This window comes from Limulus polyphemus, unplaced genomic scaffold (assembly GCF_000517525.1).
Source record: "Limulus polyphemus unplaced genomic scaffold, Limulus_polyphemus-2.1.2 Scaffold664, whole genome shotgun sequence".
Taxonomy (NCBI): Eukaryota; Metazoa; Arthropoda; class Merostomata; order Xiphosura; family Limulidae; genus Limulus; species Limulus polyphemus.
Window position 1 is genome coordinate 283,576 of NW_013666274.1, and position 20,555 is coordinate 304,130.

At 31.5% G+C, this 20,555-nt stretch overlaps 1 protein-coding gene across 3 annotated transcripts in view; it reads left to right on the forward strand.

Annotated features, from left to right (window-relative positions):
- LOC106459826 (bromodomain-containing protein 3-like) overlaps nucleotides 1-20,555 on the forward strand; it is a 96,651-nt gene that overhangs the window by 41,482 nt on the left and 34,614 nt on the right. For all 3 annotated transcript variants that reach the window (XM_013919493.2, XM_013919491.2, XM_013919492.2), the window contains exons 13-17: nucleotides 628-828; nucleotides 2,083-2,533; nucleotides 7,894-8,064; nucleotides 8,817-8,942; nucleotides 10,076-10,207. In XM_013919493.2, coding sequence (XP_013774947.1) covers nucleotides 628-828; nucleotides 2,083-2,533; nucleotides 7,894-8,064; nucleotides 8,817-8,942; nucleotides 10,076-10,207 — 1,081 coding nt within the window. The remainder of the gene's footprint in view (nucleotides 1-627; nucleotides 829-2,082; nucleotides 2,534-7,893; nucleotides 8,065-8,816; nucleotides 8,943-10,075; nucleotides 10,208-20,555) is intronic.

A 20,555-nucleotide genomic window follows, 5' to 3' on the forward strand; every position in this document is an offset into this window, starting at 1 on the left:
ACAAATAAACATAAACCTATAATAAAGAATTTTTTATGGAACCAATTTATGTACCAATTGTTTTTGGAGCTAGTTGAAGTTTTGCAATGTGATATTAGTAGACTTGTTTTTTATTAAACTAATTTTATATATATTTACTAAGGTTAGTTCGTAAATACTTTTAATCACAGGTCATATTTATTGTATATCAAACTAGATTATCATCATCATCTTTACATTTCAGTCTTTGTATTAGATATTTTGTTAACAGTAGTTCAGCTCTTTACCCCCATTTAGCAAATTAGTCTATCTTTCTCTCTTGAGTGTGTGAGTATTGGAATATAAGATGTTGGTAGTTACTGTGACAAGTTTCATGCTTGAGTGCATTTCTTCATTTGTCATTATTATATTCTGTACCAATCCAGCTTTATTTAGTGCTATCTTTTGCTGGGTTCCTTTTATTACCAGATGGGCTTTTAGTGAGTGCACTGTTGTTTTTGATTTTTTGCAAACAAGTAATTATTTGGGTTACTACCACTTGGAAACAGGTTGGTAATATATTTTTGGCTCAAGGAATGTGAATTTAGATCACTGATAATTTACTGTCATATTCTTACGTAGCTTGATAACGAATTATTTGTTTTGTAGGAGGTGTTTGAAATTCTGTATGCTAAAATGCCTGATGAGCCAGCGCCTACAGAACCCACACCTGTTTCACAAATTGAAAAAATTGAGGGCAATACTACCAGTACAGGCAACACAAGCTCTGCGTATTCTGGAAGTTCAGCGAGTGAGAATGATGACAGCGAAGATGAGAGACAAAGGAAAATTAAGCAGCTGCAGGAACAGGTAATTGAAGTTTATTTTTAAAGGGTATGCAGTAACAAAGGAATTAATTATAAAAGTAAGCATGAGAATATGGAACAGATGGTATAGTATCTCATTCACAGATATGATTAACTTTGGGTTTTTAGGTATGCCCGTTATTTTAAACTTCAGTCGTGTATTTATCTTAAGATTTTGAAAAGTTTTGGAAAATGCTTTTTATCTTTTATTTTTACAAGTAGGCATGAAACTTAGCCTGACAAAGGTAACAGTAATCAATTTTGGAAGGTCAGCTTTTAGGTCATCAATAAATTTTTGTCAGATTTTGCCTAGCTTTTCATAACTTATAGCCAGAAATAACGAGTACTGTAAATTGTCAAATGTAAATGAGCATCAATCAAGTTGAAATGGACAGGATTTATAAAATTTAACTTTCTGATAATGGTGAAAAAATTATTTCCAAGCCTGAAAAAAAAATTGTTTTTCTAAACAGTTTCTTGCAACAAAATATTGGAAAAATTTACAGCCTAAAAATTATTAAGTATACCAATCAAATTATATGCTTGACCTCTGTCTGATACTGTGTGGTGCAAGGAAATTTCATGAAGCTGATCATCGTTCTAGAATTTTATTTTTTAGACAAGAATAGGTATATAAAGATGTTATTACAACATTCTGTATCAAACAGGAACATAGAAAGGTGATTATTATGTGCAAGTTGTACGAGTATGTACTGCGGCCTCAGTCTGATCCCAGAGTTGACCCCATACAGTGACATCCGATAATACGGCCACCCAGCTATGCGGCCATTAATTGCTTAGACCCACAGCTGACAGGATAAATGGGGCTGGACCATATTAAAAAAACGACTGTGTATTTTTATTTTTAAGATGTCATAAACAAGCCATGTGAATGTGTCCAAAAACCATAAGAGAAATGCTGATTTTGGAGATGTATATCATTCTTTTACTGAATAGCAGAGAGAGAATTTGTTCAATATTTTGTTGTGCTGTTTCTTTATTTAAGTAATTGGGGATAGAAAACCAATTTAAAAGTTTGAATATTTGTTGTTCTGTGGAATGTAGAAATACTGTATATAGAAAAGTTTTAGTTTTTGTGTATTTTTGTATTAGGTTTACTGTTAAAAAAACGTGTTACTGAATGAAGTTTTTAAAATTTGTACTAAGTACAAATTTTAAGTTTCTAGTATACTTATTGCTCTTATTTTTGATTTAGATTTTGAGTACGTTTGTTTAATTATTTTAATTTGTTTTTCAGTTGCGGGCAATCACTGAACAGATGAGTTTATTAGCAGCTGAGAGTAGGAGGAAAGCAAAGAAAAAAAGGAAAAGGAAAAAGAAAGAGAGAGAAAAAGAAGAGCCTGTGAAAGAAATAAAACCAGAGCCAGAGGCTCCTCCTCCAGAGCCAGTCGTCACCCAACCATCAGTCATTTCACCAATGAACAGCACAGCTCCTCCTCCATCTACAAAAGAAACACACCCACCTAAAACTCAAAAACCAGCCAAAAATAAAACTAATGCAACACCCAATAAATCTCAAAACCAAAACAAGTCTTCGGGTCAGACTAAGAGACAGAGATCAAATAGTAAGTCATCCAAAAAGAGTAGTAAAAGTATACCAGCTTTTGATAGTGAAGATGAAGATAATGCAAAACCAATGTCCTATGATGAAAAAAGGCAGCTGAGTCTAGATATTAACAAGTTGCCTGGTAAGTAATAATAAATATGTCTGTTACAATATTTTGATGGAATTCTAGTTTTAAACCTGTACTCAGTGAAGGATTTTAGTATCTAATTTTTTTGAAACAGTTTTGCAATGTCATAGCTATACACCATTTAAAACAAAATTGAATATTAATTTTCGATGACGAGGAACCCACTTGGAGACTAATAATGTTTGGAAATGGCTTAAATTGGTAATGAAGAAAACTTAAATATAAGTTTAATGTAACTGTTCCATACTGTATATATATCTATGTCAGTGTAAACTACTTGTACCTGATGATGACAAAACCTTGTCGAAACATTGTACATTTGCTGTTATGTTAAACTTATATTAAAGTTTTTTTTTCCTTACCCGTTCAAGCTGTATCCAAGCATTATGAATATTAATTTGTTCTAATTTTTAATTTAAAAAGAAATTGTGATTCTAAGCCTAATTACTTTGCTATTTTAATTTTTCTTTTGTCTGAGAAAATGTGTGGATGTCTGAGTTAAACTTTTTTTTTAAGATGCAAATTACAACTCTAGTTAATATTTAAATTGAAGTAGTTGACTTTTAATCAACTTTGATGTTAAATAAAAGGATAAACTTAAATATATATTTATATAGGCAGTACTGTTTCTTCATTTCAAATATATGAAATGCTCTAATTAGTCATGTTAAAATGCATCTTTTTCTTTCCTTATTATCTCTGTTATTTCATCTCATAACATGATTCAACTCTTAGCTCTTTCATTGTTTTACTGCTTAACTCATCTGTGTGTGATGTCATCACTTTTTACAGTTACATTCAAAATTGGCCAGGTGGTTAGGGCACTTGACTCACATTCTGAGAGTGGTGGGTTAGAATCCCCATCCCACTAAACATGCTTGCCCTATCAGCCATGGGGGAGTTATAATGTGATGTTCAATCCCACTATTCATTGTTAAAAGAGTAGCCCAAGAGTTGGTTGTGGGTGGTGATGACTAGCTGCCCTCTCTCTAGTCTTTCACTGCTAAATTAGGGATGGCTAGTGCAGATAGCCCTAGTGTAGCTTTGGGCAAAATTCAAAACAAACCAAACATTTAAAATTTAATTAAACTAAGTTATCAAACTATATGAAAAACTTCGTGTTCAGACATAGTTAATAAATTAAATTTTAATATTATATGTTTGAATTTCATAATTTTTCAAAAGAAGTTTTTAAATGTTTGTGTAATGTGACATTTTTTTTGCTTCAACTTGCCCATTTTCTGTGTTTGTTTTCATCACTCTGTGATGTCCTGAGTTTAACAGAAATTAGTTGTTATAATATAGACATTACTAAGACATAGTATAATTTTTATAGCCTTCAGTCTTTTTTGTTTAAAAATATATAAACCAGAAAGTCTAACCCACTTGTCACACTATCCTGTCACATCCTATCTTTCATAAATTGTCAGGAATTCTCTCTGACGTTTGCTATTAGATCATTTGTAGCCAATAAGGCTTACCTGGCATTCAAAATTTAACCTGTACTACTAAACAACCTTTCTGTAGGGGTGCTGGAATTGCCAGATACTTAAGTGCAAGTCTTCTAAGTTGTGGTTACAACAAGTGGGCATTATCTCCCTAGGATCTCTGTGGTTCATCTTGTAGATGTTAGAGAGTGAGTGCCGATGTGCAAATTCACTTGTTCTTGAGCAATCATTTTAGGAGACTTTTGGACTGTGGGCACATTCTTATTTTAGTAAATAGGTGTAAGCAGCTTCAAACCAACATTGGTCGTGTTCTTTGTTGGTAGTACTTGAACTACTGGGCACTGAAACATATGAAGGTGTCACTTCTCCAATGGTATTGGTCATTTGTTCTAAGGGTCCACATGTCAAAAGTAATGACCATGTTATATGTCGTAGAAAGTTAATCCATAACCTCTCGAATACTTCTGTGTGGTTTTGGGATAAATTCTCACTTCATTATTTCCTTGATGGTATTGTATGTAGTTTATTAGTACCTTTGATACCTTTTTCTGTTTCATGTTTTCCTTAGGATACTTACCTTTAATTGCTAAAAAACTTGTATAGTTGACTGTCTTTTCAATGATTGTTATACAGATGTTGAACTAGCTGTATAACTAGTGTTCCTGGTACTTGATGATTGTGATGAAGATGGGGATTCATTTAAAGCTGTTGTTGCACCATAGTGCTTTGGTGCATCTCCCTAAATACATCACTGTAGATAAGTTGTAAATTATTTCATAGTATTGCAACTAAATTTCAACACCGCTTCACAATGTATACTCATATTCCTTATTCTGGACCCATTCCCCTAGATCAGTTTATACAATACTAAGTATTATAGTTACCAAATATAATTAGAAACAAGACCCAATGTAAAAAAAACAACAACAAACAGTAAATTTACACTTTATTTAACCCAGAGAGTTGGTAGTGGGTGCTGCCAGCCAGTTGTCTTCCTATTCAGCAGCTCAAAATTAGTGACAGTGGCAGATAGCCTTTATTTAACACTTAATTAGCCAGAGAGTTGGTGGTGGGTACTGCCAGTCAGTTGCTTTCCTTTGAATTGATTGTATTTTTGTGGCATTAATACATTAATCTTACGGGGTGCATATACATCTTCAAAAGTGCTTGAAATTGAGAATGGAACTTTAAGGGCTTGAAAGTGCATGAAAAGGGGCATTTTTTTAAAAAAGTACTTGAAAATATTATAATAGCAAAATATATATATCGATATAATGCATGTTGTGGAGTTGAACACATTAAATAAAGTTTTTTCTTTTCTACATTCATATGTTGAACAAACATACAAATTTTATAAAATTTTGGTGGAATCTGATTGATTTTGATGTAGGTTTTAGCTTCGAAAAAGTGCTTGAAAATCATTCTGAGAGTGCTTAGTAAGTGCTTGAAAATGATTTGAAACAATTCAATACGAACCATGATCATAATTTTGATTAATCAGTTATTGGAATAATAAAAAGTAGTAATAATTGGTTTTGATTAGTTGTATTTTTGTGACATTATTTGATTATTTCAGCAATTGAAAACAGTTCTTGTGGTTGCAAGGTCATTCAAAGTGACTGAGCCTGTATGGAGAAAAGTTAATTTGTTCTTTCTAAACATCCATTTGTATCAACAATTCACATAAAAACTCATTGTTATTCATAATTCCCAACTTGTTAATCATACCAATGATGTTATTAGAAAAATGTTCTTAAAAGTCTGAAATTATAGATCTTTTTAATATTACCTGATTTTGTTATCTCTTAAAATACTTTTATATACACCGTATAGATAATGTTAATCTCTTTCAAGGGGTAGTCTAGTGTCATCAAAGTTTTCTTGCCAAGTAGTAAATGTTGAACTGTCTTTGTTTTTGTAGGACCAGAGTGAATTTTTTTTTCAATTGAATTATATCACACTGTGACAATAGTTAATAGTTTTATCACATTAAATTTAAGGATAATTACTTTTAAATTATTTATTCATTTGATTTTAGTAGTCCTTTGAAAATTTGTTGGGAGAAACCCCTAGGAATTGTGTCAATCATACTTTCAGCTAGTTGGTTTCTGTTGCTGAAACTGGATGGGCATATTAAAAGGGATGGCTGGTAGTTATGCAAGGCTTATGAAAACATTAACATTGAGAACAGGATATGGCTATCTTACTATATATAACAAACCAAATACTCGTTAGCTGCTAATATTTTGTAGTCTTTTTTAACTATAGTACTATTGTCAGTCCATTATTCTATATGTATTAATCTTTACCATTCAATGTTGCTTAACTCCTGTGTTAGGCTTCTTATTTTTTTGTTGAAATGAGATCAGAAAACAGGTTTATTTTGCTTTGTGTTAGTCTGTACTTACATATTAATCAAAAAACAGGTTTATTTTGCTTTGTGTTAGTCTGTACTTACATATTAATGAAATGAGATCAAAAACAGGTTTATTTTGCTTTGTGTTAGTCTCTAATTACATATTAATTTGTCATCATCAGGTACAAAACCTTGTCAAAACATTGTACATTTGCTGTTATGTTAAACTTATATTAAACCTTTTCTTCATTACCCATTCAAGCTGTCTCCAAGCATTATTTGTGTTAGTCTGTACTTACATATTAATGAAATGAAGTTTTCATTAATATGCAAGTACAGACTAACACAAAGCAAAATAAACCTGTTTTTTTTGAAGTAAAAAAACAGGTTTATTTTGCTTTGTGTTAGTATATACTTGCATATTAATGAAACAGAATATCTTTTATGATATGTTATTTTATTTCTGCACAAAATATACTTGATAAATAAATGTTATGTATCTGAATTTATACGTGACTTATATTATTTCATTGAAAATACAGTAAGGAAGTGGAATGCTTTTATATAGTATTTACGATACATAATTTAGGATAAATCCTATAGAGATCAGCACAAACAGCATTTCCAATGTCATCTAGCGAGCACTGATTGTAATGCAAGATAATGTGCAAATTATTGAAAATATGGCAAGTAAGGGTTTACCCGAATTAACTCTTCAGATATTTTTGGAAACGTGAAGGGTGCCCAATTTATCTTGGGCAAATCACGGAGTACTATTGTAAGCACTACTTTCCAAACAAGTTTGTCTGATTTGTGATAGTTTTTGTTATCACTATATTTACAAGCACTTACAATGATGCATTTCCTTTTTTTTCTTGTTTTGTCACCTTTTATGTTTTACTGTTGTAATACACGTGACATATTTATAGTATTATTATTATCAACAACAGATATTGTGTGGAACCTTGATGTATGTAACTTATAAAAGTATATTTACTAGCTTCTGTTAAAAAAAAATAGGGCTCACTTTCCAACAAATGAAGTTTTTTTGTTTATTTACTTTGCTCGTCATGTATTGTTATTTACTCGATGTATATTGTCTTGTATTAAGTGATACATCTTTCAGAAACATCAGATATAACAGATGAGTTCAATTTTACCATAAAATTAAAAAAATGTAATTTGATGTGACTTGGAGCAAACTGAATTCCGCAGTTGTTTTTATTTTTTTATTAATAACTAGTGATTTTTATGGAATTGCACATTTTCTCTGTGTATGTATAAATAGTATAAAATAAAGACTAAATGAGAGTGGGGTTGGGGGTGGGGGAAGTGACACCAGTATAGAAATACAGTTTAAGTAACCCAAATGAATTGTGCCTGGAACTCATTCTTAATTGAAATATTCTTCAACATACGTCACGCAGGCATTTTCAAAATATTCTAGTGTGGCTAATATTTCTTAAACATTAGACCTAGATTTCTTAAACCTAGAGGGTTGCGGGGGGAGTGCAAAATTTATGATTATGTTCTTGTTTATTTCCCAACAGGTGACAAATTAGGTAGGGTCGTCCATATCATCCAGTCCAGAGAACCCTCACTTAGAGACTCCAATCCAGATGAAATAGAAATTGATTTTGAGACTCTGAAGCCCTCCACATTACGGGAGTTGGAAGCATACGTTGCTTCATGTTTAAGGAAAAAACCTAGGAAACCATACTGTAAGTAATTTTTATATTCTGATGTGATCCGTTTAAATTTAGCTTTATATATAACACTAAAAACATTAATTTCTTTTAATGTAGATTAGAAAAATTTATTTGTGATTAAAGTATCATATACTTTTTTTACTGTATATGAATGTCTTTTTTATTCATTATATAAGTTAAATGTTATATAAATCTGTTTTTTTTCTTATTGCATAATTCCACATGTATGTCATTTCATGTACATCTACACCTTTCTACTGCTTAAGCAGTATCATTCATATAACGACATGCAGGCTCATTGTTTGCCCTTTAACAAAGGTTTTCTTGGCTGGTCTTGTCGAGTTTATTTCATCTTTCAGCACACTTTCCTCCCATTTTTAATCTTTCACTGTTTTATTTGTTTTATCCTTTTCTCTGTGCCCTTTATCTCTGTGTTTCTAATCTAGTCTTTGATGGTTTTTTTCTTCTCCTTATACGACTTATTTTTGTAGGAAATATTAGCATTTTTGAAACTTTAATTAATCCCCGACACATCTGTACATATTTTTGTATGCATGCGTGAGCTGTTCTTTTATATTTTAGTTTCAAATAAATATTTAATATTTATTTTTTGTTTTGGGAGAAAAGAGTGCTGATGCTCTGAATTCTTGCTTATACTGTTTGGCTTAAAAGTTATTGCAAATTAGAAAAAATGAAGAAAACAGGAAATACTGAGATAGTTTCTCATGCTGGTGCTAATTAGTCACCATTGCCTGTGTGTGTAGCTTCCAAGAACAAATCAGCAGGCAAGTCTAAAGAAGAACAAGTTAGGGAAAAGAAGCAAGAACTAGAAAAAAGGCTGCAGGATGTCAGTGGCCAACTATGTCCTTCTAAAAAGCCAGCCAAGAAAGGTAAGGGGGTGAAACAGTAGAATGCACACTTGTTTTGACCATAGCTTTATAAGAAAGAAGACAGTTATGTACTCTAATGAACTTGCTTAGCACTGTCACATTAGGGAGAAACTGTTTTGACCATAGCTTTATATGAAAGAAGACAGTTACGTACTTTTAATGAATTGGCTTGGCACTATCCTGTTTTAGAGTACAAATCACAATTTTTAAATTATTGAGAGACCTACCAGTTTCCTTCTATTGACTTGTATTTATTTGGATATTTCTCTACTTGTGTGCTATAACAATTTGAGAACTTTTAAAAATTGCATGAACTCGGAATGATCACAGACACACAGGAATTTTTCCATTTTTCATTTGTTGTTGTCTTATTACATTAGATGTGGAACTCTTATTACACGGAATACACTGATCTTTAAGTGCTATTATTGTAAATCTCCACAATTCAGTATATTTTGGTGGGAATCCATAATTTAGTTCAAATGAAAATCTGACTTCTTGCTTTGTAATGTATTTAAAAATTGTTCATACATGAATTTGTTAAGTACTTTGTATGTGTTTACTTGTCTGACACTTAGTTTCCAGTATTGGAATTTTATTATGTTTGTAACAAAACTGAAACCGTTTTATACTTTAAATGTGATTCATTTGCTTTTGCAACCAGAATATGATTGAATTTATCATATTTCACATTTGAAAAAGAAACATTATGTAATTTTTGTTAGTGTGTGTGTGTAATCAATGCAGTACGAATGGTTATTCCAGAATAATTTTCTTTAAGTTCTGTTTTATGCATAAAATCATTAAGTGACCAAAATACTCTCCTGGAATTATTTAGTCATATTTTCAGAAAATAAGTGTTTAAGCTTTTGAAAGTTATGAGTATTAACATTTGATTAGTAAACTGATTGTTTAACATTTATTACAAAATATGTGAAGGGTGATAAAATTATTAAAATTCTTACTGTATATGTAAACAAACATTTTTCTCACTTAATTATATATATATATATATATAATAATTTAAATACATCAGAAATGATACTTTGTATTTCTGTGTTGTTTAGATTTCGAAAGGCTTACTTACCTTTTACTTTGAATTATATTTATGCATCTTTGATTATTCTTTACAGAGGTAGAAAACTCCCATGGTGATGTTGGTGGTCCAAGCAGACTAAGTGCTAGCAGTAGTAGTTCAAGTGACAGTGATAGCAGCAGTAGTAGCAGCACCAGTAGCTCATCAGACACCAGTGACTCAGAGTCAGGTTAGACCATTTTATATCTAGCAGCTGCAAATCCAAATCATACAAACAGTCTGCCAACAAAATATGCTTGTCCTGGCCCCATTTTCTGGAGTCTCGAAGACTGAGGGTAAGCTGGAACAAGATAGGAACTACACCAAGAGCTTCTAAAATGCTACTCTGGTTGTTTTTTTGTTGTTTTTTTTCTCTACAGTTGTTGGAGAAGTGTGCAAACTTGCATATGATGCCCAAGGCCATACAAACCTTAATAATGGCATTTTCACAATCTTTTAATTTTTTTAATGAAAATTTAACAAGATACTGTATGATTGTCTTAAACATGTGAAATATGAACTAATTTTTTTTTTTTTACACGACCTGGGTATTGCTGTCACACTATTTCTTCGGAAAAAAAAAACAATTTTTTTGGACTGTAAATTTTCATCATCAGCATTTAAGTCATCATGTTTATCTTCATAGAAAAATATCTCACTGATACAGCTGTGTTTTTTTAAGATGGTGCTTTTATTTTTTACATTTATAAACAAATATTACATGTAATCAAATTCATTACCAGCGCCATCTTGTGTAAAGTTAGAATGCAAAACATTTCAGTAAGTTATTCCATATGCTCCTTGTGTCAATGTTAAAAACATTTATTCATCACTGTATGTAAATAACAGTTACTTTATTTCTTAAGCCTATTTTCCATTGGCTTTCATATTTGCAAAAAACTGATTATGTCAAGAGTCAAAGAGTGCAGTGTTCTGAGGTCAGTCAGTTTTAATATTATTAATATGTTCGTAATTAAAAATTGTTCCAGTAAAGAAGATAAAGAAGGAGGAAGTTACATCAGTGTTTATATATTTATAAAATACAATTTTTCAGACAAGCTTTTTAAAGCAGCCAAGTTAAAACCTCATAAGTAGTTGGAGTCTTGTGAAAGTTTACAAGTGTTTCCAGTGACTTGAATCTGTGACAAGAACCTTTTCTGTGTTATTGAAAGGTACAAAACTCGTCATTTCATATCTTGAACAAAATTATCTTATATTCTTTTAACGTTTTTTTTTTTAGTTAGACTCTCCTACTTTCACAATTCATCAGGTTTCTCTGTGATATTTACTCATTGAAACATCTCCATGTTCTGTCAGATATTTATGACTTAACAAAACTGACAATCAGAACTATGTAGAAGGACTGTTCTCTCCTATATTGTGATAATTAAAAAAAAAAAAAGGGAATTTGACATCCTTTAAACTTGAAGACTTCAGCTGTATGTAAGCTGACACTTTTGTTGATTACAAGCTTGAATTTTGTTAAAATGTTATCTGGAAGAATGTTTTTCAATTCATATCATAGTTAATGTGATGCTGCTCTGAATCCTTAGTATTTTGTCACGTGTGCTTAATATTATCGTAACAGAAAAAATAGAAGTAATTTGTAAACAAAAATTGTACGGTTGATAGAGGCTGTTTACAGAAGGTATCTTAGGGTAGTAACAGTGTGTGTTTGTGTGTGTGTGTAAATGTTTTAATTTTTTTCCTCCTTTTAACCAAATTTCGTTTTGTCATTTGGCGGTTGAACTTATGTTTTAGTATCTTGTTAAAATGATTGTTGTCTTCAGTTAGATGATTCAGTAGGCTGAAAACTTTCTTTGATTTAGTTGGTATTTGTGAAGGTATTAATAGGAATTGTTTGTTGTTTTATTTTTATTCAGTATTTCATAGATAAAGGAACAGATGTTTATTAAGTTTATTCAGTCATGTGATGGCAACTTTCAACACAAGTTTCCCATGTTGATTTGAAAGATGAAATAACATTCAGGGTTTATAACTATTTGAAAATTGCAAATATGTTTATTTTATGGAAAATGTTTATTTATGAATGAATGATGACACTACTTAACACAAGAAAGTTAAAACCACAAGAATTGAGTTACATAAAATTTCAACAGTTTTATCCCAACTTAAGCTCAGACACATAATTACAGTGATTTGTGAAAGTAGGGATAAAAATTTTAAGTAACTCACTTTTTTGTTGTTTTGACTTTCATGTTTCAATACTTTTTGTAGTATTAAAACTTTCTATGTCACTATAGCTAGCTAGGTTACATGTATATCGATCCCTACTTGTCTTTATAATTTTTTATTTTTATTATACTTGTTTGTATCATTTTTATTAGTTTTATTTTTGTGCACTAGCAGTACCAAGCGTGGGGCATTCATATACCCAATTTGGTTTTACACATCAGGATCTCTACCAACTTACCTTGAAATCTAATTATATGCTAAAGTAGTGCATCATCTGTTTCATATATATATATACTAGTATCCATCCTTTTTGGTACAAGAAAGGAATGATTGGAACTCCAGATGTAGGACTAATGTGAAAGAAGTAAAGCAATAAGGTTCATCATTTTTCTGTACGATTACCTGAAAAAGATTGCTTGCTTCCTCAGATGAAAATTCGTTCAAATACTTAAATTTTGATTCACTCCATAAACACGTATATATAGAGATTAAGGCGATTTTATAACTACAATAAGCTTTAGTTTTGTCAGCCAACACTGTGAAATAGTTGTTAATATTCAGATATTTTAGCCAGGTGATTTTTATGGCCACCATTTTGTTTCATAATGATCCCTACTATTAAGTACAACCGTACTTAATGATGTGGTACAGTTTTTGCGAAAAGGGAATAGTTCAGTATTGACAATCCTTCTATACCTAGCAATACTGTTGTGATAAAACCATAAAATACATTGGTTATGTGTTTTTTGAAATGTAAATTATACGAAGTAAGTGTATGGTATAGGTGTGTGATTACATATATATGGGGGGGGATTTTACTTTTCATCCTTTTAACTTTCCTGACTAGAAATATTTCTTTGACCCACAAAACAAATGTACTTGATGTAAGTTTTATATTGTGTGTGGCTATAAGCAATAATCTTTTATAAAGAAGTATAGGATGGGTTATTGCTTTGGTGGGGGACTGTGGGAGGAGTTATTTTGATTGAAATATTGAAGTGTTGTTGTTGAAATAGTCTTGGCTTTACTGCAGGTATTAGGTTGTTTATCTTAAATTCTCCAAAAATGTTTTGCATTTGTTTCTGAGAAGTTAATATTGGTATTTACAACTTTTATCTTAATATAGTTTCCAAAATAGTACTTCTGTATACATGTTGTGATATTAGGAATGTGTGCTTATACCTACAAACACATTTTTCAATGAGATACCTATACTCTTTAGGTTAAGTGTATGAAATACCTAGGTTTAGGATGTTCGCAGACTGCTTCTGGTAATTAAATCATCTTCTTATAAATAATAATTTAAGTGTAAAAGTTATAGGTTGGATGAGAGGATTTATTTCAATAATAAGGAAAAAGAAACAAAAGTCACCTGTTTGTCTTCGTTTCAGTTACCATTTAATAAACGTGATTTCAGTATTATTTTTACTCCTTTGGCAATAGTTTTTATGAAGCAGAGAAGGTAATCTTGTTTTAGTTGTATACAGTTTGCTCATACGTCTGTAACTGCATACCTGTCCTGGTTAATCCTCAGAAAAGTTGTCTGAATAAAAACGTTTAAGCCCTTTCTAGTCATGCTAATATTTACAGATAATCTGTGAGAATTTTTTTTAGCATATTTGAATAAGATTTTTAAATTCACATTATCATTTGTTGTTGTCTTATTAACAATATAAAAAAAGTGCAGTTTTCTGCTAGAACTATGAATAATCCCTCATTTATGTGCTTGCTTAGGGCTAGTATTTTTATCTACTTGTGCATTTTTTAACTATTCCAGTTAAATGTAATTTTTTTAAATTTATGGAATAGAAGTGAATTTTTTCCTGCCCCAGTAAAGATTACACAAACATTGTGTAATTTAAACATATATGGATGAAAATATACATTAAATTTAATATCATTTTGATGGTATGCCTATAAAGCAATTTTCTCAATTGGGTCAATAAAAAAATATATATACATTATATTTTAATTTTTAGCAGATTCACCTTTGTATAAGTAAATTTAAGGAGCTTTCAGTACCCCAATGTTGCATTCCACTCTGAAGAAACTGAAATATCTATCCCACAAAGTTGTTGCTGGCTGACCTTAGCACGGTTGCACTCATAGGCTGTCTGAAAATATTTCTTAAAGAAAAAATTAATTCATGTCGATTTAGTGTCAGTGTTCCATAGTTGTATAGTACTGGATCTTGCTGAATATTTGTATACACTTGTTACCCTGCTGAAACAGGTTTTACACGAGTCCTTTTTTATCTATGATGTTGAATGAAAATGACTGAATGTATTATCAGTCATCTTGCTGCTGTTTATAGACAAACGTCTCAGACACATGTTTCTGATTCTGTGTGGTGGAAAATAAAAGGCACAAATAGTGTTATCTGTTTTGTTAGGTCATTCTTCATTAGCAATAAGTGTTCCGTGTGTGCTGTGATGTCATTTAACACTAATTTCTTTCCATTGACAGTTGTAAATAGGAGTAGAGTATCGTATTCATTTGCTTGTTTACACAGTCATCTACATCATTTCTGTTTGTCATTTTCACTGTTCATTATTGATCTTGTTCATGTTCAGCAATTGTATTCTTGTGTTGTATATTCCCTTAAAATATGACAAATAAAAAAAAATAAGAGTGACATACTGATTTTGTGATTATTTTTGTCTCATTATAATATTTGGCTGTCTGCCTCAGTTATCACTGCACTCAAAACATGGCAAATATGAATCTTGTTTTTACATCAAAATATATACTTTTTTTTTTGGTGAGTACTGTTTCATTCTAAACGTTTGTTTTTCTTTTATACTTTTTACCAAAAAGTTGCACTTTGTCCTAGAAGTGGCACCCGTGTAAAATAACTTCATCATAAAAATGAAATGACACGGTTCAAAAATCAGTAAAAGGCTACAAGACATTTTTTTATACATAAAGCAATTTTCAAAATTGTGAGTATACACTAGTAATAACATTTTAAAGTTAATTATTAGAATTAAATCCCAAAACAACTTGGACTGAAATGAGTAACAGGTTTAAAGATTACAATTTATTTGATTATTACACCTTCAAAAACCTGAACTTACTTTGCTTCACCATTTCAAGACAAAAGCAATGAGATTTTTCTCATGTATTTATTTTGGTTATTATATTTAAATATTTGAAAGTGCATTGCCTATATTTTGGTACATGCAGGATAAAAATTAACTTCCCATTTGATATTTTATACATTATTTGCCACCCTTAAGTCTGTTAAATATAACTTGTTTCATTAAAGAACTTTTACATGTTAAATATTCCAATACAGTTAAATATAATGTATCCTGATAACAGGTTTTGTTAAAGTTATACACACAAAAATAGCATTTGCATTTAACACATCATAACTTGTTTCATCAAAGAGTTTATAGATGTAAAAATTCCATTACAGTTAAATAAAAAATATCGTGACAGCCTGGTGGACTGTTCATCAACACTGCACATACAAAGTTTACATGAAATGTCCTCTGTGTTTTACTGGTATGAATAAAACATCTGTTGAAAAATTGGAAAAGAAGTAAATAATAAGTTTTTGACTTTTTCAATCGTGAAGAAATGAAGGAAAAAAAAAGTTACGGTATTTGCATCAAATTTCTGGTATTATCAACAAACGTGTTTCCATTTTTCCAAATAACAGATCTTGAAAGCTGTTTGAAATCTTTAATTTTTTTTGTGGCAAAGAGATCACAGACTGCTGTTAATTCATATTGTACAAAGATTGATTTAAACTGTCACTTTGTGCTGGGCTTAAGTGGACTGGTGCACAAAATGCATTAACTAAAAACCAAACTAGTAGGCTCTTTGAGTTCATGTAAAGTAATGTGACATTAAGAACTTGCTTTGTGGATAAACTGGTTCCTTAATTGGTAAGGCCGCGTATAATGTGCATCGTAATGCTTGTTTTAAGGTTAGTTTCAGTGACAAACCAAACAACTATATATGCATTGATTTAAACTGGCTAATACATATCTCCCAAAATTACAGTATTCCTGACTGTTTTGTAGAATTTGGGGTCAGCTAACATAACCCCTAGCAACATATAAATGAGTTGATATAGCCCTTGCAAGTATGTGGGATAGGTAACGTACCTAGCTCTTGACAACAAATGGTTCATGTGAAAGTGGTTAATTTACAGGAAAAAGACCAAACAATTTAATTTTAGAGTTAATAACTGTAGATAAATGCGTGCATGTCATGACTTTGTACACTTACATTCAATATTTAAACTACTATATTATCAGTGTAAATGAATAAACTTGGCATCAAAACATCGTTAACAAATCAAATTTTAATATTCGGTTAGTTTATCTTTTTACTTTGAAAGAAAATATTTAAAAAATCCTCAATCTCCCTTTATCTGTGTAACATGAGATTCGTTTGCTCCGACTCACCCATTTTCGAACAGCTAAGAAAGTTATTTTAAGGTACTTATGTCTTAGTTAGAGGGCCAGTTAAATTATAATAGTTATAGGACATTGTTTGCTTTGTGCATGTTATTTTGTGTTCTTAAGTGCATATTTCAAATAAATATTTTAATTACTAGTAATATCATAATAAGAAATGAGGTTTAAGGTTTGTTGGTGGGCTGACAGCAAAAAAAATGAGGCAAATTGAAAAATCTTGTTTTTTACATATTTTTTTTTCTAGTTATTGTTTAAAAAGTAACTGAAATGTAAAAATTAGAGACTTGTTATGTTAGATAATGAAAAATTATAGCTCTTATATCATTCAGTAGTAACTTGAGCTATGTGTTCTCCATGTGATTTACAGTTTGTATCATAGGGCTGTTAGACGTTGTTCAAAGGGGATTAAAAATTGGTCAGGGTGTAAATGCTTATAAGTCTTAGGCTGCTTAGGATGAATAACTAATTTTCTGTTACAATCTGCAGTTGTTCTAGAAATAAAAAAAAAGTAATTTAGGTTTCTTATGTTTTGGTGGCGGTTACAATGTCAGTCAAATTCACTAGTCTATTTAGTGATAGGATGGAAAGTAACAGGTAAGAACTTGATATTCAGTTTGGAGGTTTTAGAGGTTATGCAAATGAAATACGAAAGCTTTAAAATTGACAAAATTATTTTCGATCTTAATGTGAAAATCACCTTGCACTCAGACTGGTCATAGTCTAAGTCACTACATATAATTGGTACACAGCTTGTGCTTACTCTCATTAACCCTCATGTACAACGATCAACTGTTAAGTGGCTTACAAAAATGGTATTGTTTGAGTTCTTTTCTTTATGTAATTCAGCTTTGTGCGTGGATATAGTAGAGAAAAGCAGTTGTACATATATACCAGAATGTTCTCTGATAATACTGTTAGATGTCTTAAAAATTATTCCCTGTGCATTGCATTAAATCACTGTTGGAAAACTGTTATAAGCAGAAGTGATAAAATGACTTAACGTAATATTCACTGTGACCTTATCTTTTACGAGAAAAAACTAAACGTGTATAGACACTTACAGCTATTATTAAAAGGCCTTGTGATTTAATATCTGAAAATAGTTTTGAAGGAATTGTACTGTTTTGACAGTTTCTATTGTTTGTTTGGTGGGTCATTTTGAATTATTTGTTTCTCTGGAAATGGTTGTGACAGTAATGCTGTGCTCTCCAGCAAGTTGACTTGCTTTTTGTGAAGTCTTGTCTGACGTTAACCATTTGTCCATTCTCATACCTCCTAGGACAATTTGAATTCTGCTCTGTTGGACTTAGGGTTGGATGTTTCCCTTATCTTGCATCTTTATTCTTGCTGCCACTGAAAATCAAACATGTAGTAGTTTAATTATTGTGTAGTGCACAGAGACTTTATGGTTAGGACTGTTTCAGCATTAAGTCTTACTCCCAGCATGCACTCTCCTTTATGTCAGCCCTCAGTGGCTCAGAAGTTTCAGCATCTGTTGTGGGCAGAGCACAGATAGCCTATTGTGTAGCTTTGTTCTTAACAACCAACCAACTTTTGTGTCAGTTACCCACACATTCATAGAAGCAGTTTCGGTCAACATGTTACACAAGGCTTTCCATCAATGGATTCACTGACTCATGGACTTGTGTTTTTAAGTGTTACTGAATCCACTGACTTATGGATTGGTTTCTTTAAGTAATGCACTCCCTACCTCAATTAAAACAGTGTTTGTTCTCATCTTTGGGATATTCTCTTTGCTTTATTATCAGTGACTGATTGATCATAGTCTATAGGCATCCTTAGGATGGGGAAAGGGGGGCATTTTCTCCCCTGGAATTTCAGAAGAAAATATGAATAATTTATTTTAAAATGTTAGAAAACAACACTATTTAAATATGAATGATGAAATTGGGTTTACATAAATAAACCATAATCAGCCAGAGCATCGCATTCAAACTTCAAGGTGAATGGCCTGTTCTCTGCAGGTGCTTATTTCACAGTTTCTGATGCTCACTCAATGGCAGTTTCCTTTTTCTGCCATTCTTTGGGAGCAGTTTTTATTGTCTTTGATTTTACCTTTGAATCAATTATACTTCAAAATTTTTTGGTGTGCCTGTAGTTCCCGGCAATATGTACTTTTGAGTTGCAGTTGATATATCTTCTGTCCTGAGGTTGACTTCTTCCATTAATTCAATACTGTGTTGTGCCCATTTTAAAGAGAGTGATTACAGAAGTTGTGAATATTATGATCTAGAGCAGCATTTCTCAACCTTTTCGATACCAAGGACCAGCTCTAAACTTCTCTGGATAATTAAAATTCAAGTACAATGAAAAACCATAATGATTTATATAAGAATGTTCTCTTAGTTTTTTTTGTTTGTTTTCATGAAATCCCATGGACTGGTGGTTGAGAAACATTGATCTGAAGAATGGGACATAAATCAACTAAACTGATACATTCATACTACTGCTTGCGATAATATTGTGATAGATCTGTTACCAACAAGTATATGGAATGTGATAATACAATCGTGTTCAAAAATTTTTTACCTACGTTGGTCTAGCACCAGAAAAAAAGTTGTGTTTTCAGAGCAACTTTCTCTAAATAATAGTTGACAATTCATCACCAGAATAGTCGTATGATGTTATCATAAGATAATTCGGGGAATGAATATTACTGAAGCACTACTGCTTGATGATCTGTAGTTACAATCACTGACTACTGAGCAGAGCATGGCAACTCTTTTGCTGATGTGATGTCGGAGTCATGCATGTGCCACCATTTCTAAATAACATAATTTTTCCACAATCAAATCAAACTGTAAGTTGATGAAAATAAAGCATCTAAAAATAATTGTAGCCACACGCTCACTCCATGATAAGATTATAATCCTTGAAGTCTTAGTTATAACATAGCATATAATGTTTAGGGACAACAAAGGACCTATTGGTCCATCTAGGGTGTCCCATCCTCTAAACTAAATTAAAACTATTGAATAAGTAAATCATCATTCATATAGTAATCAAGCTTTCTCTTAAACTCGCATTTACTGACCCCACAACATCTGAAGGCAACCTGTTACAAAGGCCAACCACTCTTGTCAAAAAAATACAAGTTAGCTGAAGATGACTACTACCCTGTCAAAATTTATATTTGTGTTTCCTAGTCCTACCATTCTCATGTTTAAGTATAAAAAAAGATGATGCATCAACACTATCTAAAATCCCATAGCAAGCTTAAACACTTCAAACAGATCCCCTCTAATTCTTTTTTCAAGAAAAAACTATTTCAGGGGTCTTAATCTTTCCTCATATGATAACCCCTCCATTCTAGTAGCCCTACTCTGAACCATTTTCAGTAATTCACTGTCCTTCCTAAGGTGAGGAGCCTCCAAATGTGGCCTATACAATGAAATTATAATCTCTTTAAACTTATATTTAATATGTCTGTAGATACAACTTAAAATCTTATTTGCCCAACCACTAGCAATAGCAAACTGCTTGGATGCCATAGAAACTGATTAGCCATTACACTAAGATCCCTTTCTTTCATAATTCTGTTAAGGTTATTCCTATCTAAATTATATTAGAAAACAAATATGGTAACCCAAATCACCATCTAAATATTTTGTAAAGCAGCTGCATCATTTTGAAAGCCAGTAACACTCAAGACCTTTATATCTTCAGCAAATTTAATTATTATACTAGACCACCTGTGACCTGTTGGGTCACCCACTATTCGGAGGTTATGAAGAATTCAAGCTAAGCTCAATATTGCACCGAAATGAAGGTTTATTTTGAGATAATTTAATTAGATATTTCAATCCGTTCGTGTCATTCATAATTCAAGAAAAGGTATTTGATTGTTGATCGGGAGTAAAAGTGAAGTCAGAGTTTTCAGGTATTGTG